Raw genomic sequence first — 19868 nt, forward strand, 5'->3', positions numbered from 1 at the left:
TAGGAATAATAGCAAATTCATTAGTAAGTCAGCTCACTCAGCCTAGGTTCTAAGAAATGTTCATCTTTTAGGTAAGCAAAGGGATATGAGATGAGAATGTGAAATAGACTTTTCTTTTTGGAATATCTCAATTTTCAGTGATTTTAAAGAGATATTTATCTTTTGATTGCTGCGTGAGTCTGCTTTAGCTTTGAAGTGAAGGAACTATTTTTCTTCCTGCTGTATTTCATATGATGTGTTCGTGAACAACTTAGCTCTAAGAACTTTAACAATTCACTGGCACTCATATGTACCAAAACCAGAGACTGAAGGAAGGGCGAGCTAGACACCTGATTGATTCTAAACCATGACCTCCTCCAAGCGACTCTTGTAAGAATTCAATCATATACTCTCTGTCTCCACTGGTGTTAGAACAGACTTCTTTGCTTACAATAGGAGTTTGAGCATGTATTTTTTTAAATTAATCAATCAATTAATCCCTCTCTTTACTTTTTCCCTCCTTCCCTTCCCTCCTCTCCATCCCTTCCTTTCTTTCTCTTCTTCTCTTTTCTGGTGTCTTCTCATCGCTCCTCATCTCTTCTCTCCTGTCTTATCCCTCCCCCTCCCCGTCCCTCCCATCTCCTCTCCTCTCCTCTCTTCCACTTTACAGAGAGAATGAGCACTGAATGAGTTTGATGTTTTCAGTACATATTCCTTTGGCTAATGATGTGTTTGTATGTCCGTAGCAGCCCCTTCTCATTGAACAGCCAGCCCACTTAAAAGGAGGGGAGGAAATGTTAAAATGATAAATGAGTTCTCCTAGAAATCCATTATTACTAATTTCATACATTACTACAGAAATAAGATTTTTCATAGGGAGGCGGACTCTATGTGGCCGATATGACTTAGCAGGGAATAAAGCCAAAGTGCTGACGACAATGTGACCCTGCAGCTAAAGGCTAATGAATCTTGAAGACTAAATATTATTAAATGACCGAATTTGGCATGTCCAGTCGATGAACTCTTCTTACTTTATTCCTTTGTTTTAGAGGTAATCTTCGATCAACACTTTTATTGACAAAAAAGTTTTATTAGAGAAAACGTCATATGTACAAAAATAGAATAGTAAAATGCATCTATCCAGCTTAGACTGTCATCTATTCATGACCAATCTTATGTCATCTATACTCCTATTCACTTTTCACCTCTCTTCAGACTATTTTGAAGCAAACCTCATACATCATATTCTATCTATAAATATTTTAACATCTCTAAAAGATAAGGAATCCTTTTATAAGCCACAATTCTATTATTTCTTTAATGGTAATATATATAATTTCTTAATATCATCTAGCCATACAGCACTCTAATTTTACTGAAGGAGAGCCTGAATCCTGAAAAAATGAAATGACTTGACCAAAGTCACAAAACCAGTTTATCTCTCCTGTCTTATAGTCTTGTAAGAATGCTGTTTCCACTGAATGAGGAAAAGTTTGCTTTTGAAATACAATGTTCCAATACAAAGACTCTTCCGTTTTTCTTTCAAGTACATTCAGAAGCAACTCGATGTGTCTGTGAAGTCACCTAACCTCTCTAGATCTCAGCTTCTTTTTTTTTTTTTTAATATGATGAATGAGATTTTATTTAACAAAATTTATTAGGAGGTTTGGGGTTTGTTTGTTTGTTTTTGTATTAGGTTTATATTAAACACTGCGGATAGAGTGGTGAGCAAGCTTAACATAGTCCTCCTTATGAAGAATCACATTTCTGTGGTGAATATGATAAAATAGAGGTGAAAGGTGGTACTGTGCAAAACCTGTTGTATACTACACATTTAAGAGGTTGATTTAGGAAGAACGAATAGGTTTATAATTTGTCCAATTACATGATATATTTTGCATTTATTCAGGTCTCATTTTATCTCCTTCATTACGTTTATTCCTAATTACTTCATAGTTTTCATAAATATTTTGAGCTGGATATTCCGAAGTGATTATTGCTAATGAAATGAAAACTTAATTCCTGTATGTTTGTCTTATATCTGTTTGCTTCATTAAATTCTCTTATTAGCTATTATTTTTAAAAATCTTCTTGGATATATACAGAACTCTTTTATCTGCAAATAATAACAATTTTCTTTGCTAAAAATTCATGCCGTAATATTGGAAACTATATTAGCAAATGGTAGAGATTGTGGACCTTCTTGATTTTGATGAGAATTCATTTAGAATTTTAACTTTTAATAGTATATATACTGTTTATATTTCTAATAATATCCTTTATACTGTTCTAGAAGTTTATATATATGTATATATATGTATATATATACATATATATGTATATATATGTGTATATATATATATATAAACTGAATAGCTGTGTTGAATTTTATTCAATGTATTTTTACATTTAATTTTATTATTAGTTTCAAGTATACAGTACATTGGTTAGACATTTATATAGTTTATAAAACAATACCCCTAATTGCTCTTTCTCCCCTCAGGCTCTCTACCTAGGTATTACGTTAATACTAACTGCATTCCCTATGCCATATTCCCCATCCCCATGACCCTCTATCAACTAATCATCTGTACTTCTTTAACCCTTCACCCCTTTCTCCCAGCCCCGTCCCCTCCGCTCTGGCTGTCACCACATTGTCTTTTATATTTGTGAGTCTGTTTTTGATTAGTTTGTTCTTTTTGTTCCTTAGATTCCACATATAATTGAAATCATGTGGTATTTATCTTTCTCTGTCTGACTTGTTTCACTCAGCATAATAACCTCTAGGTCCATCCATCCATGTCATTGTGAATGGTAGGATTTCATTTTTTTTTTAATGACTAATATTCCATTATACTTATGAACTATAACTTCTTTATCCAGTTGTTTGTTGAGGGACATTTAGGTTGCTTCCATATTTTGGCTATTGTAAATTGTGCTGCCATAAACATAGGGGTGCATAGATCTTTATGAATTGGATAAACACCCAGAAGCGCAATTACTGGGTCAAAAGGTATATCCTTTTTAATTCTTTGAGAAACTTCCATACCGTTTTCCATAGTGGCTATACTAATTTGCAATCCCACCAACAGTGTATGAGAGTTCCCTGTTCTCCATATCCTCACCAACACTTGTTCTTTCATTTATTGATAGGTACAAGGTGATAACATTGTGGTTTTAATTTGCATTTCTCTGATAATTAGTGACCTTGAGCATCTTTTTATATGTCTATTGGCATCTGTATTTCCTCTTTGGAGAAATATCTGTTCGAGTCTTCTGCCCATTTTTAAATTGGATTGTTTGTCTATTTGTTGTTGAGTTGTATGAGTTCTTTATATATTTTGGATATTAACCTCTTATCAGATGTATCATAAGCATATATCTTTTCCCAATCAGTCAGTTGTCTTTTTGTTTTATCAATGTTTTTTTTTTTTTTTTGCTATATATAGAAACTTTTTAGTTTGATATTATCCCATTTGTTTACTTTTTCTTTCATTTCCCTTGCCTGGGGACATATATCTGAAAAAAATTACTGGTAGCAATATCAGAGAGTTTACTACCTATGTTTTCTTCTAGGAGTTTTATGGTTTCAGGTCTTACAATGTACTTTTATCTTTTGATTTAGTTACAGTTCACTTTTAATTTGTTAATGTCCTTATTTAAATTGGTAGATGCTAAATCTTTGTTACTCTTTTAATACAGATTATCAGTTTTTAACAGTCTGTAAGATATTTTTATACTTATTGGTCACCCCAAATTTTGTGACCTTTCTTATGGTGATTTTGTTAATATATATTTTGCCAGAAAACATCCATTTCTTTCGGATTTTCAAATGTATTAGTCCAAGTCAACACATAATATTATTGTATAATTTCTTTCATATCCTCAAGAGGTGTTATTATATCTACTTTGTATTTCTAATTCTGTAGGTTTTTATTTACTCTCTTCTCTTTTAGTTAAGCTGGTCACAAATTTGACTGTTGTTAAATTAACCAAATCTACTTTAAGAAATATATAATTTATTAATTTTATCCTTTATTTTTATTATTTATTCTCTAATTATATACTAGTTTTAGATTTATGAATTGAATGATTATTTTCAGTCTTACTGTTTTAATAAAAAACATTTAGTACTCTTCATCTTGCATATAATTTTGATTGTATTCTATAAACTTTGATATAAAATTCTGATTTTCATTAATTTTTAGGTAATTTATAATTTGTTTTCATTTCTTTTTTGATTTGATAATTTTCGAGAAGAACACTTTTTTTCCTTCAAATTTCAAAAATTGGGGGAAATTATCTCTTCTATTGCTTTTTGGAATTTATTAGATTTTCTTCATGGCCAAGTATATGATTCATTTTTTTAAACTTGATATAAAATAAGATCATTTCATGTTAGATTCAGTTTTTTGCTTTTTGTATTCAAATCCTATTTGTTTATTAGTTCTTAGGAACAATATGGTTTAATAGAAAGCAGATAAGAGTAAAATATAAAAGACCTGATTTCTAGTTTTAACTTTGCTACTAGTTGTGGTATTATACAAATTCGAGTACTTGAAATGTGGCTAGTATGACTGAAGAATTTTTAATTTTACTTAATTCAAATTTATATAGCTACACGTGGCTAGTCTACTTTATTGGACAGTGAAGGTCTAATCCATTAAATTAAGATCTTAGACTCAATAAATCCTAAAGGAACCTAACTCTAAAATATTGTTTTAACTTTCAAGCTGTGGATTTATACATTTCTGAAGATGCAATGATGTAATGGGAAATTTGAATACTTAGAAAAATAAATAGCTGAGAGGTGGTAAAATTTCAAAAATTTTGTGCCCAGTTCAAACTTCTAACCTGCATTAAATAATCGAGCTTCTGGCAACCCAAAGGTTTTACATGCAAGGAGTTATTTATTGGGGATAAGCTTCTAAAAGTCAACCCTAAGGTGAAAGTCATGTTATTTAAATTACACTTAAAAGTGTGTTTTATTTTGTTAAAAATTAGGAAACCCATAAAATATGTCACACATTCTTCCCTCATAGGACGCTGAATCGAAAAAGAAATCAAAACTGAAATCACAAATTACCTAGCAATGAATGAAAGTAAGAATTTTATGTCAAAGTTTGTAGAAAACAATTAAAATTATACTCAGAAGAAATGGAAAACCCTAAATGCGTTTACTTGCAGAAACCATGCATTGATGCATCTGGCTTGTTTGCATTCCTTAGTAATGCACGCGGTGTGGCAGTGTTGGAGGACTTCCAGCACGCGATCATGTTAGCACTGGGGTGTGTGTTGGTAAGACCCCCAAAACAATACTGGATCAGATCATGGTGATTGTTTAGAACCCGTAGAGCATATGGCTTCCATTTGGATGTCGTATGATATGGCAACATGTATTTTTAAATCCTAGAGAGTCATCTTGGTAAGTTCACATTATGAGAGGCGTAAGGGATTGAGTCAAGTGAGCATCAGTTTCCTGTCTCCTATCTTATCCTCTTTCCAGACCTTCACTGTCTGAATGGAATGCCAGGAAAAATCATCAGCATTTTACTTTTAGCTTTTTTTCACCTTTCTTTTTCCTCCTCAGCCTGTGTAGTGGAATTTTCCTAAGAAAAAGGCAGAAATTTTGACCTTTATTGTACCCAATAAATTCACCATTCCTCATTTTATCATTTGGTAACTCAAATAGATCATTGGAGTATCTGTAATATATCTTCATTTATAGAGAATGTATTAGAGAATAAAATATATTATATATGATTTTTTCATATTACCCAAATTTAGCTGTGTAAGTACCAATTTCTAAATATAATTTCATATGGAAAACCCGATTACCTACCTTGTTACAATTGTGAATAAAAACAATAAATATATTTTGCATGAAGGTCTGATACAGATTCTTTTGAGGAAGGCTCATAGGCTTTAATTCAAGTGCATGAGATTTGACATGTTTTAGCCACTCATTATCTTTTTTGCCTGTTTCTGGATATAGTTATAGCTTAAAACAGTAACAGTATGAGATAAGGAAATTTCTTATTGGGCAGTTTTTACTATGATTTGGATTTTATGTCTTGTTTTTGGAACCACTGCCTTCTGGGAGAGATAGATCATGTACTTATATAAAATAATAAAAGGCCAAACATGTACATTAGAATGAAAACAAACATCATTTGAGTAATCAGACCTCGAAAACCTAATTCACAAATGGCACAGCTCTATTAAAATATTTTTCTTACTGTCACAACTTTATGAAAAATAAACTTATTACTCCATACCTAGAAGCTTTATCAGCTAACATATTTTCATTTTGAATATAACTTCAGCTCATAATCATGTAGTTTTTAGGAAATTTAGTTTTCTTATATCATGGTTTTCAGGTTGGTGAAAGATGCATGGTTTGTTCATAAGCACATTTGGAAAGTTTTGTAATTTTAGTCCTAAAGGATCTGACTGCATTTTTAGAAGTTGTTTAAACTGGAGCTACATAAGGCATCTGTAGACTTACTGTCTGCCTCATAACTGAATTAATTAATAGCATCTAACAGATTAGAAACAATAAGAAAAATAGTACAATAAGCTCAACATAATGGACACTTTAAAATAGGAATTGTCATCTTTGGGGATTTAATTACCTATTTCTGTATGCTATAACTTCAGGTAATTTATTTAACTTTTCCTTGTTTTCATTTTTTATAGAGGAAAGTTTATTATATCTACTTACTTTCTTCCAGTACTATTTAGGTAATTAGGAATTTTCTTCATAAATCGAGTTTATTAAAAGATACTCAGTATGGAAAAAATAAAGTGTAATAAGAAGCATGAAATAATAATAGTAAAAAGTAGAAATGGTACATTATATGTCATAGAACAAAAGTCCAGTCTATATTCCTAGTCTTTTCAAACTTATAATAATATGGTTGCTGAACAATGTTTCAAAAAGCTGTCAGTATTATGTTTGATTATTTTTTAAAGTATTCTATCAGAAATCTAAGCTGTCTACCATCAGAACAGGCTTATCAAAATAATAATGACTTGGGTAGTACAGTTTATTTATTGGTAATAATAAGAAAAAGAAAAACCCATATATGCAGTTCTCAAGAATTCTTTCTTATTCTTTACCCAGATACTAACTTGTGACTTTCTGTTATGCTAATATACTCTGTATTGGTAAATGTTAGGTTCTGCAAAGGGATAACATTCACTTACTATAAGAAAACAGATCGTAGATGAAAACAATTTATTTTGTTCGAATATATGAATTTTCAGATTCATTTAACTGTCATAAATTTACATGTTTTCATAAAGTCACATTTAGTAAAGCCTATTAGCAACAGGCTTAAAGAGTTTATTAGGAAAGGCCCTCCCAGAAGGAACTCAGAACCAAACTATTTTGTTTTCTATAACTTATGAAACAATCACCCCAGTAAGTCTAGTGCCCATCTGACTCCATACATATTAATTATATTGACTATATTTTCAATATTTTCAATGCTGTACTTTACATCCCATGTCATTTTACTTTTTAATAATAAAAATAAATAACTTTCCATTTTAGATTTGCTCACTGAGTTTAGGGAAAAAGTAATTTCTATATAGCTTTGTCTCAAGGTTATTATCAAAAGACTATATTTTCTTCCAAATACTAGGCCTAAAAATGGCATTCTTGAGAATAAAAATATAGTTAATTTTTAGCAAATATGCTCCAGGTCCAAGTATTTGCCATGCCTGAGTTTCAGATGAATGTGCGTAAAGTCCTATCTGCCCTAGGGTGTTGTAGCAGTAAAAGGAGTAAAATTCTTTTCACTGCAGCTCTTGCTTCTCACCAAGGAATGCACTAGATTTAGGCTCCATGAAAAAATGGATCTGAAATAACCAAGTTTTTTTTAACTCAGACATTGATTTTTAATACTGTTTTGCCACATAAGTAACATCCATCTCTGGTATTACAGACAGTTAGATCAAGTTATTGAAAACATCAAGCCCAGAAACATAAAAAGTCACCTTTAATAAAGCTTAGGGATTTAAAACACTTGCATAAGAGGAAATGAATTAAAGTTTATATTTTCCTGTATATTTCTACGTCTTCTGATCTTTCATTGTATTTTACTTCAAAAGAACATCTTTCATTGTTTTCATTCTGTTCTTAATATTTCGATTTCTGCATTACCAAGACTTTCACCAAAAAGTTTTTTTTTTTTAACTTGTTACTTTTCTCTGAAGACATTTGACATCATCATCTCTCTCTCTCTGTCTGTCTGTCTGTCTGTCTGTCTCGGCCATCTAAGAGCTTGCTTTGGCACAGTTGACTTGAAAAGGTAAGAAGATAGAAATTAATACTCTCATATTTCCTTATTATATATCTTTCAAAAAATATATAAACTTTATGGCAAATTCCCCCAAATAATTCTTTTAAACTGTTTCAGTGTTTGAAGAAGTCAGTTTATTCTCTTCAGTTTGAGGAGGAACCATTTTACCTTCTATGCACTTTCAGTTTCAGAATCTTCAAAGGAGAAACTGTTTTTGATTTCTAAAGCCATCCACCGCCTGTGCAATTAGGACCTTCCCACAGTGGCATGGCTCCTTAGCATTCTCTGTTGCTTTCAGAGGTGGGTCATTCTCATAAAGATAATGTGCTTCTCCCTCGCAGGGCTCAGACCTCATACTTGTCCCAGTTGAATCTCTGTGGAATGATGTGGCCCATGGTTTCCTAGTCCCAAAAGTGGGTTATGCTTTCTTAGCAAACCAGAGGTGAGACCCGTCTTCACATGTGAGAAGCTCTGGGTCCCCATTTTACAGATTAGGCTTTGCACAGGAGGAAAAAATAAGGCTCTCAAACAATGACCAAAGGGTTATCAATTTGACATTAATATTCATTGCTGCTAATTCCCAGTAGGTACTTAGCAGTCATTAAACTGGGTCATCAGCAAAATCTAGAGGACATCTTGGAAATAAATAGAGTACTTATTAATTTAGTGTAGAATCAAAATGGTTTATATTCTTCTATCTAACCCTTTAATACATTTGGTATACCTAGCATGCTCTTTCACAGTTGCTGTTAAGTGGGTTTTTAGGGTTTTCTACTGTGGATAAAAACACAGATAATGATTTCAGTGTATTTCTTAATAACATTCTTTCGGTCACTGTGTCTTTCTGTGAAATTCCATCCAGCTATCAGAGATGGCAGTGTAATTAACAATAATTCTGTAATTTGTTCTTCAGTGTTTTGCAGACGGTGGGAGGAGGTGATGGAGCAAGTGTGTTTCTGCCCATAGTTCTAGTTCTCATATCCTCTTGCCTCATCCTAACCAACCCACACCCTTTTTGAGGAATTAGAAAATAAAATTTCTGACAGTGACTATTTCCTGTTTTTAAAAGAAATAGTAATATATCCATAATCATATATCCATATGAATGAGTTTTGGAGGGGATTGATTTATTTTAGCATATGCAGATACATAAAAATGATTGTAACCTTTCTGTATTTGATCTGTTATTTTGTTGTAAATTTCTAGGGATTCCCTAAAAATAATATAAGCCTTAAAAAAATTCTTAGGAATAGTAAATGAGATCAGTTTTCCCATCTCTAGAACATTAGTCTGAACCAACCATATGAAACTTCTGTTTGTAAGTCACATATAGACAATTTCATATGATTCTAATACGTTTCTCTCAGTGGCCCAATGGGAGAGGTTGTTCATTTGGAAAATAACTTATCCTTGGATTTTAAAATAGTGTACTTTGTTTCTGGATAATATACAGGGCCAGATGCTCCAGTGCTTAGTTGTGTTTAATAAATTTAATTAAACAACTTACAGTGTAATAATATTTAATCATTTAAAAAAATGTTTAAATCCCCTTAAGTCTTTCCTGGAGCACTTGCTCAGCCTCCACATTGATATTCTGTTCGAGGCCTGATAAAACAGGGAGACCTCACTTAGCCAGGGTTTTTGATGTTTGTTCTCATCTCTGCAGAATTATGAGTAGTTCTGTGAAAAGTGAAACTACAGCTTCAAAACAGAGCTAAGAATAACACAGTTTTTCTCCTACTGTCCATTTTATTAATCCAGCAAATAGAAAAATCAGTGTTAGTCTATCTGACCTTGTGCAAAGAAATTAACGTATTCCAAAGTGCCTCATTTATAACCAAAGAGAAACTTAGTCACACATTTTCTTAGGAAAAGAAAACATGAAAGTTTCATACTTCTAACTATCCACTTAATAAATGCTCGTTAATTTCCTATGCAAAGGTAGAGTTAATGACCTATAATCAATTTTTTGTACACTGGGATTTTTTTTCTTTACTTGGAGTGATGAGGTTTCACGAGAACTAGAAAGATGCTGTTGAATGGTATTTATAGTTTCACAAATGAGAGAATCATTGTTAATAGCTAGGAACAGAACTCATTTTTCTTATTTGAAGTTAATGGATTTTTTTAGTGTGCGGGTACTGATTAATCAGAATAGCTGCGATCAGTCAGAACAGATGGTAGTCATAGCTGGATGGGGCCTCGGAGGTCTGCTGTTGTGTTTTAAGTTGGTAGATGATATTGTGTGTGTGGGGGTGGGGGGATTGGTTAGAGAGGGGATAGGGTCCCTCTCATGAAGAAGAATTTCAGTTATAACTGCCCGAAGGGCCTCGGCTGACAGTGGAACAACTTCCAGTGGAACATCAGCCCTGATCTTAATGCAGGTCACGTGGTAAATTTAAAACGGTGATAAGCAAAGATGCTGTGAGAATACTCAAAATAAATTCCTAATCTAATCTTGTTGATGGGATGGGGCAGAAGCACACGAACTTTTTGTGGAAGGACTGGTCTCTATTTGATACGTAAAAGGTGAGCTGTAGTTTGCTTGATAGAATGAGGGTGGGCAGGACATTATGATGCAGTGTGAGGCCCTATGCTGTGCACAAACAACTCATTGTTGCTAGCATAGAAATGGGAACTGGGGTGTGAGGAAATGAGGAGGGTTGAGGCCAGGTTGTCACAGGTTTGTATGTCACTCTGAGGTGCTTGGACTTTACCCTGAACTAGTGAAAAGCTTAAAACAGAGGAATGATGTAAGATGCTCATTTTACAGAGATTATTTTCATGGCTGTGGGTTGGAAAGACTTGAGAGGGACAAAGCTGGACACAGGTTCACAAGTAAGGATGTTGTTATAACACTCTAGGGAGAAATCATAAGGATCTTAGCTAGGGTTAGGAAAGTCAAGTTCAATAAATATTGGGAAAACTGGAGTTCTTTGTGATTGAATGACTGACTGGGTGTTCATGAATAATGAAGAAGAGGCAAGAGATAAGGAAGTTTCTGATTCAGACCTTGAAGTGGATGGTTGGCCTCTAACTGAGATAGGAAATGTGCAGGTAGTTGAGATTTGCCTTGATAAAAAATGGTTGATTTGGTTTAGGCCACTCAGAGGTGAGCCCTGTAATGGTTAACATTATATAATAAAAGTTTTTATTTCTCACTCACATGGAACCAAAATGAGTATCCCTGACTGGCTGGCAGTTCTTCTCTGTGCACTCATTAGGTGATTTACATTCATCCCTTCCATCCCTGACTCTATCATTTTCAACATGAAATTTGCAGAAAAGGGAAGAACGTGGAGAATTTTTCTTGGAATTTTATGGTCCAGCTCTATTATGTATCACTTTTACCCACTTTCCATTGGTCAGAACTTATTTATATGACTAACCTTAACTTCAAGGAAGCCTGGAAAATGTACCTAACTATGTGCCCAGGAATAAGAGGATGCAATTTTGGGAACCAGCTAATAGATTATGCCATGGAATGACTGGGATGTTTTTTGGATATTGACATCTGAAACTCAGAGGAAAGGTTTGAGCTGGAAGCGTGACTTTAGGAATGATAAGAGTCAGGATAAGTTTATATCCTGAGAGTAGATGAGGTTACTCTTTGAAAACAAGTAGAGTCAAGAGCCGAGGCTAAGGACAGAGCTTTTAAGTTGGCCAAGACACCAAGGAGGTGTGGGAAAAAGGATGCTAGGGAGGAGCTTAAAAGTCTTGAAGTAGGAAGTATTGTACTGTGGAGGCCCAGGAGTAGAGAGTTTCAGGAGTTGGTGGAAAACAGTGTAAAATGTACTAGAAAGGTCCAGGAATGTATTAAAATAAACCCACAAAGTGTCTACTGAATCAAATGATTAAATATTAGAGACCTGATTGAGTAGTTCTCTCTTCAAGGGCATGATCAAGGCAGAAACCAGATTTCAGTGTGTTGAGAAATCAACAGAGGGGAGCTATGGAAAGTGGGAGGGTAGAGAACCTGGAGAGAGAACAAGGCCTTCGACAGAAAACTTAAAAATATAATTTTGAGTTTATTCACATACTGCTTTTTCAATATGTTCTTTGTAGCCCACGTTATGATCGATAACTAATATTTGTTATAAGCAATTTTGTCAACTTCTAGCATTCAAGAGTATAATTATATTTTCAGTTCCATATTAGTTAATTTACTTGACCAATTCATGTGTCCTGGGAAATACAATTACTCTGTGAAAGGAAAATCACATTTTTCTTGGTTTTGAATACAAAGTAAAATGCAGAAGAAAGAAATATTCTGCTATAACTTTGCAAATTGTACATCTTTTATTTTCTCTAAATAAGGGAGTTATAACCTTTCTCAGTGTTTAAACATATGATGTTATGTTTCTTAGTTTCCCTCTCTCCTACTCTAGCTAAAAGCATGTTTAGGGGCTCTTTTCTTTCCTAGAGCATTTTTAATGATGGGAGGTGGGACAAATGAAGAGGCTTACATTTGGGTTGAGGTGGGAACTTAATATTCTGGTGTTTAATATTGAGCAACAAGCCCTAGTTTTATTAATAAATCACTCCACAGCTATCTTTCCCTTTTACTTCAGTTAATTCACATTTCCCTGGGGGCGTGGGGAAGGTACACAACATTGGTTTAAAATGCTTTGAAATTGTTTCTGTATTTTATAAGTTGCTCCTACTTAAGACCAGAATATTTAGAGGTAAGAAATCTGCAAATAAGCCATTATTATTTATACACTTTATATAAAGGTGATGGCAAGAATGATTTTCAGTGTGTTTTATATTTTTATGTTAAACAGCATTTCACAGAACTGTTCCAATGAATTTATTTTACTTTTTTTGTAAAAACCTTAAAATATCACTAAATGTCATGTTTAGAACTTAAATAACTATTTCTTTGGGAGTACAGTTTAATATTTGTACTTTGATGTGTTGAAGTCATTTAATGTTGTTGAGTTATCAACAGACTTTTACTTTCTTTAAAATTCTGACATTAAGAAACAGATCAAAGTAAGTAGAATGCATTTAAAATAGTTTCACTCTATTTTCTAGAAAAAGATAGATAATTTTATTTTTTTTTATTTTTGATTCCTATCGGTACATGGTTCATAAGAGAATTATATTTATTTTTTATTTCTGATTCCCATCTTGGTACCTGGTTCATAAGAAACTCTGAATAAATATTTATGAATTGTATTATATTTATGAGTTAGTATTATTGTTTTAGAAAAGATATGTAACTATCATAATAGAGCATGCAGCATTTCTAGCTCTTTTTTTTTTTTTTTTTTTTTTTAGTATTCTTTCCATACTTGATATTAGGGTCAGTCTTTTACTGCAAAAAATTGAGTTGGCTAGGAAATGAGTATCCAGCAATCATCTCTTCATTATGCTGGCCAGAATACATTTCAGAACTAAAGTTGCACCATTCAAGAAACGTATGTTTGCTGATGAAATTTTAAAGAAAGCCACACTTTCTGTCACCCTGGACCAGGGCTTCAATCATGTCTAGACTCTCTTCTTCATTATAAGCCTATGTTCTCCGAGTATCGTTTTCCCTCCTGTGATTTATCTAAAGGTACATTTCTAGCTCCTTAACTCGGTTTTATGAGTTTCTTGTTTTGCATGTTGGATAAGATGTTGTATTTGGGGGAAGGAGGTGAAGATGGACGTGAGATCAGTATCTCATCTGTGTAAAATGTCAAGCAGAACGTGAGACATTTGGATAGAGGTGAATTTCAGTACCTAGCTCAGAATCTGGCATATATCCGCCTCCCTCAATAAATATCCCCATAAGAGACCTGCTCAGGTCCCCACTCTGTTGTGTAGCTGTAACAGTTTTAACTCTACACTGAAATCTCTGTGGAACTCATCTGGGCACCACATCATTATATTAGTCACACTGGCTGCTGTAACAAATAAGCCTCTCAATTGCAGTGGCTTTGCACCCTATACATTTTTTTTTTTCACTCTTATTCAACAATGCAATGTAGTTCCAAGTAAGTAGGCCCAGACTGAGGGAAGCTTAGTTATTTTGAAGGTCACCTGGATATGAGCATCCAGATTGGAGAAAGCAAAAGAGATTGAAGGACTGCATGTGAGAAGTTTTTGTGGGCCAGAGCCTGGAAATCACAGATATCATGTTGTTGCTCTTGCATTGTCTAGCACTCAGGCATACGGTCATTCCTAATTACAATAGAGAATTGGGAAATGCAAGTAGTTGGGTCCCCAAAGAGTGCCTACTAAGCTGGGTTGAGTGGTGAATTTCCTGCTTGTATCGGAGAGTATGTCTTATATAACCTGCTGGTATAGATAAAATGAATTGTTTTTCTTTAGTCATTGATTCTGTTTCAGAAATCATTTGGTAATTGAAATGGAGGGAAACATTTTATTTTCTTTATCTAATACAATGAACATACTGAAAATGATAGAAAAACCAAGTATTTCAAGGCTTTCCTATTAACTTGCTAGAAATGCTTTCTATTAGGAGATACTGCAGTTTTCTTTCCCATCTGACGGATGACTTTTTAAAATTAAATTTATTGGAATGACATTGGTAATAAAATAATATAGGTGTCAAGTGTACAATTTAGTAATTTCATCATCTGTATTTTGCATTGTGTGCTCACCACCCGAAGTCAAATCTTCCATCACCATATATTCGACCTCCTCCCCCCTTTCCCTCTGGTAGCCACTAAACTGTTGTCTGTATCTATGAGTTGTTTGTTTGTTTGTTTGTCTTATTCATTTGTTTTCAGTTTTGTATCTCACATGAGTGAAATAATGGTTCTTGGCTTTTTCTGTCTGACTTATTTTGCTTAGTGTAGTTATGTCAAGATCCATCTATGTTGTTGCAAATGGCAGTATTTTACAGCTGAGTAATTCTCTTTTCTATATATATATATATACCATATCTTCTTTATCAAATAATCTATTGAAAGACACTTTAGTTGTTTCCTTGTCTTGGCCACCATGAATTATGCCGCAATGAACATTGGGGTGCATATATCTACAGAATTATGCTTTCAAATTTTTAGAATAAATACCCAGAAGAGGAATTGCTGTGTCCTATATGGCAATTTTATTCTTAATTTTCTGAGGAACCTCCAGACTATTTTCTGTAGCATCTATACCAATTTACATTCCCACCAGCAGTATATGAGGATTCCTTTCCCCCCACAACCTCTGCAACACTTGTTATTACTTATCTTGTTGATAATAGCCATTTTAACAGGTGTGAACTGGTATCTCATTGTGGTTTTGATTTGCATTTCCCTAATAGCTAGGAAATTTGAGCATTTTTTCCACGTCTGTTGGTCATTTATATGTCTTCTTAGGAGAAATGTCTGTTCAAGTCATCTGCCCATTTTTTAATTGGATTGTTTTATTGTTGTTGTTGTTGTTGTTGAGTTCTATGAATTCTTCATATATTTTAAGTATTAACCCCTTATTGGAGGCATTGTTTGCAAATATCTTCTCCCGTTTAGCTGGTTGCCTTTTTATTTTGTCAAGTTTCTTTTGCTATGCACAAGCTTTTGAGTTTGCTATAGTCTCATTCATTTATTTTTACTTTTACTTTCCTCACCTTTGAGTCTGGCAGACTACTTTGGTGAAATACTTCCTTTGCGAAATCCCCCTGAGCACCTGTATTCTGCTCCTGCCTCCCCAGACACAGCTAGCAGTGGCATAGTCAGTGTTCTGCCAGAACTCGAGCATACCTGTGGTTAGTTTAATTTGTTCACATACTCATTCAATGCAAAAAAGAAAAAGTTGAAGTTTACTATGACAGAATTACATACCCAATAGCCCAATCCCTGGGGATAAGGGCGAGGCGGCGTACACTTCTTTTAGAGAAAGGAAGTTTAATGCAAGTCTCTTTAATTACCCATGGATACTTTCCCTCCCTCAGACAATAACGTTTATAAGGAAGCCTGTTTTGATAATCTCTAACTCTAGCACCCAGTATGGCACCAGGCTCTTACTAGATACTCAGTGAACTAAATTGACTGAATGAAGCTATGCCAACAAATTTATAAACTTTAGTTACTACACAAGTTTCTTTATGTTATCTCATGCATTTTCACGACAGCTCTGTGATAGGGCTGATATTCTTATTTCTGGTCTATAGAAAATGAAGCCAAATTCAGAGAGATTTATTGTTTTGTCAGTGTCACACAGTAGGTTAGTAGAATAGATCTCTACCTAATCTTGTGTATTTTGCATTTTTGGAAACAAATATTTAAGTACGAAAATGCTTCTCTGAAATTTGTAGTATGTGCTTTGAGGATGAGACATCAGACCGCTTGAATCTTTGAATGATGAAAGCTGTTGATTTACACTGAGACAAACAAGAATGTTCTTTTTAACAGAAACAAAGAGATGGTTCTTCCACCATATTTTATAACTGTTTATACTCCTGCCAGCACAGTATTTTGCATCCACTAGTTACTCTATAAATATTTCTTAAATAATTGACAGTGTTTTAAAATGTATAATTCAGATTCACCTAAATTGGACAAGCTTCCTGTTAGAGGCCGTCATAAGCCTTTACCTACAATCACTGTGTCACAGGGGACAAAATTTGACTGTGGTATAGTCTAATTCAAGGAATGCTTTTGTTTGTTTTTTTGTTTTTTTTTCAATTCAAGAAATTTTTAACAGACTAGCTTAATTTCTGGTTTTCTTTGGCTCCTTCATTCTTCTAGCACTTACACCTTCAGAGTCTGTCTGTCCAGGGACACGATCTAGAAGCTGAGACTAGCTGGACGTTCTTACCACAGTAGATTGAGATGCTTTAAAATGAACTTGCTTTAGTGTCTTTTGAAGCTTTAAAAATCTTAAACTTCATAGTATTAGAATTTATAATAGACATTTATTGCTTTCATCTCTTACTTATCTATACTTCACACATTGAGGTATCAGTGTTGACTACAGAAATATCGTGACCCGGTGCCTCAGTAGAATTGCAGCTGACTAATGATAAAGGCATAGCTTATAGAAGTATAAAATCACACATTTCCACATAGGTATTCTGATTAACTTCAAACTTACATGCCTGGAGACAGACTCATTTTGTACCTTCTACTCTTTCCTGCTCCCCACCCTCCCACCCATTGCCATTTGCTACCCATCTTATGTAGTGGCAGACTCCAAACCATGATAACATGCTGACTGCTTGCTCTGTTCCTTCATAATACCCATTTGGTTCATGTTCATGCCATGTCGTTTTTGAAACCAGGGGATTGAGACTGTGTTTTAAAGCCAGGTATGAGTGCATTGCCTAATCTCGTAGCTGTGAAATTATGGGAAGGGAGCCAAGAGCCCTGTAAGAGTTTACTGTCAAATCAGCAAGAGGATTCAGATTAAAAAAAAATTAAATAAAGTTTTAAGGAGGTTTCAATGTTATAAAACGTTTCTCTTCAATATACCTGAGTAAGAATTTATTTCATCTTCTCTGGAAATACTTTCTTTTTTTTAAAACTCTGTAACCAAGAGACAGAATAGACAGTGGGAATTATTTAGAGTGTGGTATGTAGAAGCCGGTTGGTAAATAGAATGGTGATGGTTAAAAGATCCTGAATTCTTCTACTGTTTGTTTGTTTGTTGATGAACAGGAATATGCTTTTCATTTTGTTTTGGCTTGTCTTTCTAAGAGCAAGAGAAATGTCAAGTTTTAGAAAGACAGACCTACCTTTAATATTAATCATTACTAGGGAAACAATGTTAGTGCCTCAGCTGACTACCTAATGGCATTATTACCTGCAGGAGAGCACTTTAGAAAGGGTCTGTAATTGAAGACTCGATGGTGTCGATGATGTGTTTTAAAAGAAAGAAATGGATGTCGGGGACATGTAATCTTCAATCTAATGTTTTTATAATAATACTAATGTGTCAGAACTTTGGAAAGATTCTTGTGATTTTTCTTATCTACTAACTGTCTTGATGCTAATATGTCATCAACAAAATAATGTTAGCCACATTGAGTAAAAGTGACATTATAGTATTTATCCTGAACTTATTCTTTAACTATAGAATAATAGAAGAGCAGAATATTAAGGTTGTAAAAATTACATTTACAATGTAAACATTGTAAACACATACTAAGCAATAAAGGTCAATGATTTTTTTTTTCTCATTGATTATTCCAGTAGCTTATTTTTACAAGTTAATTTTGTTCTGCCACGTACTAAAGAGGTGGAAGATAGAAAATTACTTCTAATTTTCTGCTTCTGTTTTGCAGGGGCAGATGTTGAAGGGAATGGGGGGTGCTATGGATCTAGTGTCCAGTATCAAAACCAGAGTGGTGATTACCATGCAGCATTCCACAAAGGTAATGTGTGCCACTTTTGGAATTTCACAATATACCAAAATCCTGTACACCAGGTCACATGACTGTGGTTTTTAGTGTTTTCTCTGGCTATTCAAGTTGATATCATTTATGTTTTTGAGAAAAAGATGACAAATAAAGGCAGTTATCTATTATGATTTAGCTGAATAGTTGTTTTACTTTGTGTGAAGCCAACATCAAGGCATGCTTTGATTATTTGCCTTGGGTACACATTAAAAGTAAGAGCTATAATGTCTTCAAATGCAGTGAAAAGATGTCAAGGCAGATGTGTCGATTCAGATTTAAAGATGATTATAGTGGTTATTGCTTGTGTGAAAAATGAAAACAACAGAATACATATTTTTAATATAATGAAGTTACTTTCAAATGGACAGTATTGCCTTTTACCAAGGCTGTGAGGTGCCATTTCGAGAAGGTGTGAGAAAATTGTGGACTTGGTAATATAGCAAGCATCCTTATTCTGAAAAGTATACTTTTATTTTAATAAATTATCAAATACTTATTGTGTGCCTATTATGTGCTAGGCACTACTAGGATTTGGCAGAGACCAAAACTAGACAAAAATTGTTGACCTCATAGAACTTTCATTTAATGATGATGATTATTGGCAACAGCTTCCATTTATTGAGCTTACTGAGTGCCAACAGCACACGAAGCACTTGTGTTTGTGTAAACGGGTACCTGAACTTCATTATAGGTATCTTTTATGGTCCAGAAACAGTTTCAGACAGGTTAAGTACTTGCCTGAGGTCACATAACTAGGAAAGCTGAGACTGGACCTGGGAGTGGTCTCTGACTCTAAAGCCCAGTCTTCTGACTGCAGAGCTGTCAGTGTAACTTTCTTCCTTATTCTCGGGTCCATTTCTTTGAATTACCTGAGCTTAATTGCCTTCCTGACCTGAATTCATGAGCTTCTGATGATTTGAAAATTGGTATTGAGTGGCACCCTCTTTATTTTCTGTGCCCTTTGTTCATTCTCCTTTATTCTCTATAATTCTTAGTTTCAAAACAAAATCAACCTGTTCACACCTTGAGACGTGCTATTTTGAGTAGGAGTGGTAGTTCATTGGCCCTGTTTTTATTTAACAATGCAGCATTGTGGGAGAGCATGGAGCTGGAAGATGTGGATCTGACTTGCTTCCCATGGGGGCGTTCTGTTGCAGAGTGCTGTTTGCGATGCAACAGTTTTGTTGTTAAAACTAATAAATGAAATTATCATAAATTGTTTCATAAATAGTGGAAAGTGA

General features: G+C 34.0%; 1 protein-coding gene across 1 annotated transcript in view; it reads left to right on the plus strand.

Moving 5' to 3' along the window:
- OXCT1 (3-oxoacid CoA-transferase 1) overlaps positions 1-19868 on the plus strand; it is a 113189-nt gene that overhangs the window by 70236 nt on the left and 23085 nt on the right. The window contains exon 14 of the mRNA XM_036225589.1: positions 18514-18603. Within this exon, the coding sequence (XP_036081482.1) occupies positions 18514-18603 (90 nt within the window). The remainder of the gene's footprint in view (positions 1-18513; positions 18604-19868) is intronic.

The sequence above is a fragment of the Rousettus aegyptiacus genome, unplaced genomic scaffold, assembly GCF_014176215.1.
Source record: "Rousettus aegyptiacus isolate mRouAeg1 unplaced genomic scaffold, mRouAeg1.p scaffold_m13_p_8, whole genome shotgun sequence".
In the NCBI taxonomy this organism is placed as follows: Eukaryota; Metazoa; Chordata; class Mammalia; order Chiroptera; family Pteropodidae; genus Rousettus; species Rousettus aegyptiacus.